An 8,663-nucleotide genomic window follows, 5' to 3' on the forward strand; every position below is an offset into this window, starting at 1 on the left:
TCAATATAATAAAAATGAACTTTTATGTTAATGGTCTACCTTGTAATGTGGACCGTGGTCTACGATATAATTGAGAAGGTAAAGAATGGTGAAATATTGAAGATGTGAGGGGAATGTCACGATAAACTTTGAAATTTTGAAACTTCGTCTTCATTTTTTTTTTGTCTCTCGCCACCTGGAATATTGTTACTTTGGCATATTGCATCGATGTAGCATTGTCACATTTTATATAATTTTCTTGTCAACTTTTTCTCCCGAGAATAGAAAAAGTTGTGTTTTTTACCAATGGGTCTGTGAAATCAAGATTTCATGTTGAAACCTTGTAAATGGAGTATAAGCCTCGAAAGAAAAGCAACACTACAAAGTACAAGATATGGTTTTGTACCTAGTGTGGTAATTCAATGGCACTATTTGACTTATGTATATATAGTTGTTTTACATCGAGGAACAGAAAGTATGTAAAGCTTAAAGACGAGAGTGAATGCTTACATTGCAGCCTGGTATCCAGCTGGGCTCATACATGAACCAGTTGTCTTTTCTGCATAACTACCAGAATGGATTCAACAACCTTAATATCCCCAAATGGCTGACAGTGGCAGACAATTCACTGCAAGCAGGGATTTTGGTACTTCCTTTGTATGCTTTACAGATATAGCTTATGAAGTTCATATAGTCCTGCAGATTTTACACATGTTTTGTGTGACGAGGAAAACAGGCACTCACTACACGAAAGCGTGCACAAGGCAACTTAGGTTGCCATAGCTGACTAGCTCAAACCAAGAAGGTCAATACGTCAATTGTAACCTTATGGTTATTAAGTCAACAGCCTGACCAACTTAACTGTGATTGCCCCTTTACACATGTTTTGATTTGATCAGCTATGGAACACAGAAACGAAATTTTCGGACTATCTTAGCTAGATGAATGTTCTAAAGTAAATTTTCTTTTAAGATATTTTTTCATAATTGAACGACTATAAGTGTTTTACCTCATATAGCGGTTGCCCATCCACGACTACCCATGGCACATATGTATGAGGAGGTTCAAGGGCATTTGTCACTGCTGCATACTGCAACTCAAGCTGGGCATTAACAGCAAACATACTAATCAGAAACTTTATACATGCTACAGAAATGAATCCTATGAGTGTAGCAGAAAACTACATTATTGTCCACATCAAATGATGTTTTGCTGGTGCAGAAACTGCAGATAAGAATGAATGAGCATTCAATCTGTCAAGAAAGCTAACCTCTTTGCCGCGCCCACTGGCAGAGCAATCAGTGACAGGGGTTGGATCCATGCCCAGATTCGCGAAACATGTTTCCCACGCTGTATACTTCCCCTCGTAGACCAGATTTTCGACGCAATATATAAAGGGGAAGTGCTCGCTCTGCATAGTTTATAAAGAATGAAGCAAAGCAGTGCAAACATAATATAAATGTCTGGAAAGATTCCCTCACCAAATCTGGCCAGGCGTCGATTGCACAAGCCTCAACAGTGTTCAACAGGCATTCATATTCACCATGCTGCAGTGATCAAAGAAATGGTTCCATCATTTTCTGTAACAAGAAAGTTAACCAAGTGCTACTAATCAAAGAAATGATTCCATCATTCTCTGCTAGGCATTCCTAATCTACGTAAACCAGAATAGAAATATGATAAACGAGGAGATTGAATGATTGAAATTGAGAGGGAAAAAGCTAAGAGACCTGACAGGTTATGGTGGCGTTGGGGCCGATTTTGGCGTTGCCATAAGGGATGAAGCTGAGGTCTGTGATGGATATGAGTCCAGTATCGAAGAGCTGTGGCAAATATTTGGCTATGAATCTGGAGCAGTATGGGCACAGGGTCTCATAGTAGAGCTCTAGCTTGACCTTTTCTTCAGTGGAGACAGTCCCAGAACTTGCAGAGCTCAGCCATGGCTTCCAAGATAACACAGAACAGATGCTGAGAAGAAGGATTAGTTGAAGATGCAATTTTTTTGGAGCAGCCATGAAGAATCTTGGAGAAGGCTTCAATTTTGTTTTCCAGGATATGGTCCACCACTCTGATTCTTATCTTAATATGTCTAGTTTGTAGGATGATAAAGCAAGGGGAAAGCCACAAACTGCAAAATACCATTCCACAAGGGACAAAAAAAGAATGAGATATTTCTGCAAGAGGCAAATGATTTCCCTTCAGAGCTGATGAAAGTGATATCAGCCAATAGATGGAATTGTGTCTCTATGTGGCCAATGGAGACTAATTTCACATTTAAAAAAAAAAAAAAAACTGCACCCCAATCCCGAATATCCCCTCACCCATGCCCTGAAGTCTAAGTAGAGGAGGTAAATCCAAACAGCAGTCCCCAAAAATACTTGTACCTACTCACAATAAGGCCAATTTCATACCTTTCTCGGTAGAAATTGAACCATGCATCCGCAGCTGTCAGCAAAGCAAGGCTATTATAAGTGGATATTAATGGCCAAACAAATACTGAATGTGAAGCTTCAACATTTTAAAATTGCATATGCTCAAGAGGCTAAGGCAAATAAAACGAGCAGATCTTTAACATTACTAAAAAAGAAAGCATGAAGGTGAAGCAAAGCTTCTATTCAGGATATTACATAGTTAAAGTCAGATTACATTTGTTTATAGACTCACAATCAACATTCCAACGCCGCTTACTAGAGGTTTGTCAATTCAACTTTGATACAGTAGACAGGTAGTATGATTCAAGAATCAAGATATATATCCTCTGCTCTTCAAACTCTCAACCGAGTCCCTGATAATTTGCTCCATGGGGATGAACTGTAGACCCAAATCCATCAGCTTCTTTCCTCCATCCTTAGCCCTCAACAGACCAGGCTGAGTATCCTTGGGAAGCCTACAAGAGCATGCAACCGGCATGAATAATACTGTCCATAATTTCATTTCAAATGAAAATCCCATAATAGTTTATGACTAGTAAGACATAAATTATATGGTTAACCACCGACAACTTCCATGATTTTCATGGGACTCAATGAACATCTAAAAGCAAATGAGGAATGTTTATCAAGCCTTGTTAGTTCATTTGAATATTCAATATGATTTTCCCAAGGAGAACAAATACCTAGCAGAGGCAGAAGTCTTTGTAAAATGTGAAGCTGGAGAGTACCCACTTTATTCAGAAAAGAAGAAAGCAGAAAGAATATAAGCAGGGTTTTGCTTTTCAGCTTTATTTATGACCAAGGACCAACAAATTTAACCCACAGGTGATTAAAACGTATCCCGCCTGCTGACATTTTGGCCCATGAAGCTGTATGTTACACTATTTTATGGCCTGGACTTGGAATGGTTTTCAGATTCTAAGAAAAGTTGTAACAGTTTAGAAATATATGATGATATTACCTGGGAATATTGTATTCAGGGTAAAGTTCGGCAACTTTAGCTGCAAAGTCACCATAATGAGATATTGCTTCAACACACAAGTGCCTTCCTTTCGCTGAAGTGTTCTCATAAACAAGTATATGTGCTAAGGCCACATCTTTGACATGGACAGATCCCATAAAGAAATCTTCATAAGTTTCAGTGCAGCCTGAATGCAAACAAAATGACAATGCAACTTCAGAAAGACCCCATAATGAAATGTTGCAAATATATCCAATAAACAAATAAGCTTCGGATTGAACAAGTATCCAAGCCATAATAATAACCTTGAACAACCTCATCTAGGTTCATATTTATGCACAAAAAGGCAGTTGCAATTTTTAAGGAAATGATTGCTTGTAACTAGAGTATGAAATAAATTGTAGACATGGCAACAAGCCAACAACCATCACAACTTTTCTACAGAAGAATGAAAAGTCTAGGGTACACTTACTAATTGGAGAAATTCTCATTTTTCAGGATAAAGGAAAAAGAGAATACACGTATACATTTGGGAAATAGAAAACAGAGAATGGAGAATGAAAAACTGGAGAGTTGAAGTAAACTCAGCCTTAATGATTTAACCTGTAGGCTTAAGTGAAGTTATGGATCCTATCCCATGCCTCAGCATAGAGAGACTGAGAGAGTGTGTGTGTGTGCAGAAATGCAATCTATTGAGATTAATCTAGTATATTACTATATTAGAAGGAGAACAAATTTCTATTGTTGTGTTTTATAAGGTAGCAAGTGGTGGGTGGTGAAGAATAAAACCTCCATAAGATGGTTGTATATGAGATAAAAAGAATTTGTAGGGATACAAGAAAGTATCATATTAGAAATGAGTTTTACTACATGGACTCCCAATTTCTACTCTCTCACTTTTAATCTCTGACGTGGCAAGCATTGATAAGTTATTTTCATCCTATGGGTCTCAATAAAAATGTTTACATCAAAAATTTAAGTGAGGAAGTAAAAGTTTAGAGTAGAATTTGGGAGTTCAAGGAGTAGTTTCCTGATAACCTCACTAGAAGCAAGACAGAAGTGACATCTGACGAGAACAAAGTGAGAGAGAGAAAAAAAGAAACACACACACAATTGTCAAAAAAAGTGATAATGCTCCTCAGCACTTAATAAAGAGAATAATCCACATGGATGACCCCATTAGTTTGGGTATCAGGGTACATTTGGCATAAACTTAGTACTGACTTCAATGATGGCAGGTAAAAAGGCATATATAGTTCAATGAATTTTCAGCAACTGACGTGTACCTTGAAGCAGACGAAGAAGCATTACCATGCTTGCATTAGGAGTTGGAGGTATAATAGGACCCATCACAGTTCCAGGATTCACAACAACAACATCCAAATCCTTTTCCTTGGCAAATTCCCAAGCAGCCTTTTCTGCAAGTGTTTTTGAAAGTGGATACCATCTCTAGCACAATGCAAGGTTCAGATTAGTGTGATGCAGTGGATGAATGCCCATGATAAAAAGAGGGCATTCTTGCAGTAGGACAAAAGAAAAATAAAAAATGATAACATTTATATTAGCATGAAACTTGTTGAAGTCATTAACACTGTGAATTAATAATTTTTTTAAATGTCTTTTCATTAGCAGTCTGGTAGATATCTTAACTCTTATGAATGCGAAATTGACATAATCTCTAACTAAAGGGTATTGGAGCAGCCCAGCTATTTACTTGATAACCTTCAACTCTCAAGAGAACAGTGACCTATTGACCTTCTTGGTTTGAGCCGGTCTTACAACCTAAGCTGTTTTCTCCCTCACTCAAACCAAAAAAACTAAAGGGGATTGGTGATGCTCCAAATGTTTGTCAAAAAAAGGAACAAATTGCTATCAACAAAGCTTTCTCAAAAGCTTATAAAGCAACAGCTCAAGGTAGAGGAGTTTACCCCTTTTTGTTTGCAGTATTCAATATCCGTCCAACATTCCTCATTCTTCACAACATCAGCCGGCCAATTGGGGCTCGGAGTAATAGCCGAAACTGAAGACGTTAGCACCACTCGCCGAACTCCGAGCTCCTTCGCCGCAGTCAGTACATTGATTGTGCCTTTAATGGCCGGGTCCAGTAGCTCTTTCTGTCAATCAAACGGCGAGTAGACAATTATAAAGTGCGCAGTTAGTGGCTTAAGAAACTATTACTCACTAGTACTCTCATTTTAGAAATAAGAAGGCAGAGTCCACCTCAGGATCGCGAACTTCATCGACAGTGCAGGGGGAAGCAAGGTGGAATACGCCGGTAGCGCCGGTAATGGCCGCCACAAGGGAATTGTAGTCAAGGAGATCGATTTGGAAGAGACGGAGACGCGACTCGGCTCCCTCCATTGCTTCTAAATGCTTCGTCTCTTTCTCATCCTCTTCGTGTTCGGAAATCGCAAAGTAGATTCAGAATTCAGAAATTAGAGACAAAAAATACAGTTAAATCCAAAAAGACTAGAGAGAGAGAGAGAGAGAGAGAGAGAGAGAGAGAGAGAAATTAACTGAGATTTTTGACGGTGGCGTGGACGGTGTAGCCACGCTGGAGGAGGAGGAGGACTAGCCAGGAGCCAATACCGCCGCTGCCGCCGGTGACGCAGACAACTTCCCCTTCATTCTTCGTCATTTCCTTCTTTAGACTGTTCCTCGGACTTGGAATTTCAGACCACAAAACTCTGTCAGTTGTAGGCTGGATTGCTCAAAGCCATGCACTTCACTCTCACTCTCACTCTCTCTTCACCTGTCACGTCTCCCGTCGGCAACCGCGGCTCACTTTCAGGATAGGTGTGTCTAATCAAGATTTTTATAGAATCTTTTTAACTTTTCAAATTGACACATTTCCATTCCATTTATAGTAGATAATAATTAGAGTTAATTTCAGTTTTAGTCATACGATTATTAGGGTCTTGTTAATTTCAATCTATGAATTTTAAAACTATCAATTTAGTACTTTAATTATGTAATTTTTTTCATTTTTTCCGCTGCTATCCGGAGAAATGGTTGCCGACGATAGTATCGAAAAAAAAAATTATTTTAAGTTATTATTTTAAAATTTTGAGTGTAAATTTGCCATTTCAATTATTTTTCTCAGGAAATTGAGTTGAATGGACCAAAATTGAAAAAAATTATAATTAAGATACTAAATTGATAGTTTTGAAACTCATGGACTGAAATTAACAAGACTCCAATAGTCGTATGACCAATACTGAAATTAACTCATAATAATTACCTGGAAGCCGTGTTCTAAGCTGATGGTAGGGAGTTACTTTCTTACCCTTCCATTTTGGATGCTAATATATGAATTGTTGTTTGGTGTTCAAAAATAATAATAATATTGCGGAGGTTTGGCGAGCATTATAGCATGGATCAGGGTTTATACGGTACTGTTAATTTTGAGTTACGTGTATGTATTTTGTATTGTGACTTTTTGTATTTTGCGTTATAAAATTCTGTATCTTAAAAAATAAATTCTGTTGTTGGAATAAATTGTGTCTTGTATTGTGAAGTTTTGTGTCTATGAACACAAATTATGTATGTAAATCAGATTTGAAAAATAAGTAAATATACAACATGTGTACGTATGTGTCATGTGTTATGAAATTCTGTACCTTACGAGTATGAATTATGTACCTCGGCTTTTAAATCCAATTGAGTCCATTATGTTATGCTATGTGTTTTGTGTTGAGATTTTTTTGTATTTTGTGTTATAAAATCTTGTACCTTACGAGTATGAATTATGTGTCTCATTGTTTCAATTCACTATTCATAATAACTTGGGGGATGTGATTGAGTGGAAGGGACTCATTCATCCTTAACCAAAAATCAAGAATTTGATCCTTGACTTTGAGTGTGAAACCGTCTTAAATCTCTAGGCCAGATCCTGGGTACATGAAAAAAAAAATAAAAAAATTCAGAATTTATAATATTATGTGGACCTTGGTCCATGATATAAATTGTTGAGTTTGGGGGCTAAGCCAATTGGCCCAAAGGGTTCAAGGAAGGCAATTTATATCGTGCGCCTTTGTGCAAAACGACGTCGTTTTGTACTCCTTTTTTTTTTTGAGAAATTTCGTTTTTTCGTGTCTGTTGTTAACTTATTAAAACAAAATCTCATGTTCTGAAAATATACATAATTGCATAACAGAGTGTACATAATTGTATAACAGAATACACATTATCTTTTGAAAAGATAATACACATAATCTAACATAATACAATATACACATAAACTTTTAACCCTTAAAATAATCCCATGTTTCGGATGTACATAAATATATAAAAAAAAAAATGTACATAATTGTATTAAAAAAATGTATATAATTGATAACATAATGTACATAATTATATACCAGAATACATATACACTCTGTCGCGTCAACTCCCACCTTTCTCTAAAGAAGACATTATATGAATAGTGCTATATCAAATATGGTTGGGATGGTAATGGTGGCAGTTTCCCATCTCACCCCCTTATATGTGTGTGTTTTGGATCAAATGAGAATAAGTTCTTATGAGAAAAATAAGGACTAATATCATACTTATATCTAGAAAAATTGGATGGATCATATCAAATTAAAAAAAAAAAAAAAAATATATATATATATATATATATATATATATATATATATATATATATATATATATATATATATATATATATTGTGACATTTTTGTAATTATCACCAACTTTACAATGCAAATTTGAACACTAAAATCTGCAATTCCAATACTTTACTAAGTTTGCACATTTAGTATTAACATTTTGCATATTTAGTACTGAAAAATTGCACTTGCAAAAATATGAAAGTGCATTGCACTTACGGTTTCGATTTTAGAGTTTATGACTGAGTTTTCGGATTTTATTTAGTTTAGTGGTTCACTTTTTACTGCTTAAGGTCTAACATTTACTGTTTAGATTTAAAATTTAGCTTTTTGTTGATTTTAGAAAATTACCAAGTTTGCATATTTAGTTGTTAAATATTTGCATATTTAAGTGTTCAAATTTACATAGTAAAGTTGATGATAATTACTCCTGAAACTTACAACATTGCATCTATTGACAAGGATAATGCAAAAATGGGATTCAGCGGTGTTATCAGAGATGAGAATGGAAGATTCATTGCACTAAGAGGCATCTAATGGAGTGGATCATATTCTCTTAGGGAGTTGGTATCAGAGTCTTGTCGAACAGTTGGGATAAGATGCCTTGTTGAGCCTAAGTTAGAATCATAAGATGTTAAGAAGTTGACTTTAATAACCTAAGTTAAGACTTTAGGATT

The 8,663-nt window shown here is 36.2% G+C and overlaps 2 protein-coding genes across 2 annotated transcripts; both read right to left on the reverse strand.

Moving 5' to 3' along the window:
- Positions 1 to 292: 292 nt before the first annotated feature.
- Positions 293 to 2,107, reverse strand: LOC109173790 (gamma-interferon-inducible lysosomal thiol reductase-like). Its single transcript, XM_019323093.1, has 5 exons — positions 1,710 to 2,107; positions 1,461 to 1,526; positions 1,250 to 1,390; positions 989 to 1,081; positions 293 to 675 (listed from the first exon to the last, which is right to left on the reverse strand). The coding sequence occupies exons 1-5, from the start codon at positions 1,992 to 1,994 to the stop codon at positions 547 to 549; spliced, it is 714 nt and encodes a 237-aa protein (XP_019178638.1). The 5' UTR covers positions 1,995 to 2,107; the 3' UTR covers positions 293 to 546.
- A 415-nt stretch (positions 2,108 to 2,522) lies between these two features.
- Positions 2,523 to 6,186, reverse strand: LOC109173789 (cinnamoyl-CoA reductase 1). The gene is made up of 6 exons (XM_019323092.1): positions 5,890 to 6,186; positions 5,593 to 5,765; positions 5,301 to 5,486; positions 4,659 to 4,821; positions 3,373 to 3,559; positions 2,523 to 2,866 (listed from the first exon to the last, which is right to left on the reverse strand). Exons 1-6 carry the CDS (start codon positions 6,008 to 6,010, stop codon positions 2,722 to 2,724), a joined length of 975 nt encoding a protein of 324 aa, XP_019178637.1. The 5' UTR covers positions 6,011 to 6,186; the 3' UTR covers positions 2,523 to 2,721.
- Positions 6,187 to 8,663: the final 2,477 nt, after the last annotated feature.

The sequence above is a fragment of the Ipomoea nil genome, unplaced genomic scaffold (genome assembly GCF_001879475.1).
Source record: "Ipomoea nil cultivar Tokyo-kokei standard unplaced genomic scaffold, Asagao_1.1 scaffold0482, whole genome shotgun sequence".
Taxonomy (NCBI): domain Eukaryota; kingdom Viridiplantae; phylum Streptophyta; class Magnoliopsida; order Solanales; family Convolvulaceae; genus Ipomoea; species Ipomoea nil.

What these genes read in the sequence shown, in the direction of transcription:
- LOC109173789 (XM_019323092.1), bottom strand. Translation starts at nt 6,010, where the DNA reads ATGACGAAGAATGAAGGGGAAGTTGTCTGCGTCACCGGCGGCAGCGGC. An exon ending in AATACTGCAAACAAAAAGGG is followed by an intron (nt 4,822 to 5,300) that starts GTAAACTCCTCT and finishes GCATTGTGCTAG; the next exon opens with AGATGGTATCCACTTTCAAA. An exon ending in CCTGAATACAATATTCCCAG is followed by an intron (nt 2,867 to 3,372) that starts GTAATATCATCA and finishes ATGCTCTTGTAG; the next exon opens with GCTTCCCAAGGATACTCAGC.
- LOC109173790 (XM_019323093.1), bottom strand. Translation starts at nt 1,994, where the DNA reads ATGGCTGCTCCAAAAAAATTGCATCTTCAACTAATCCTTCTTCTCAGC. An exon ending in ACGCCACCATAACCTGTCAG is followed by an intron (nt 1,527 to 1,709) that starts GTCTCTTAGCTT and finishes TGATCACTGCAG; the next exon opens with CATGGTGAATATGAATGCCT. An exon ending in ATGGGCAACCGCTATATGAG is followed by an intron (nt 676 to 988) that starts GTAAAACACTTA and finishes TAAAATCTGCAG; the next exon opens with GACTATATGAACTTCATAAG.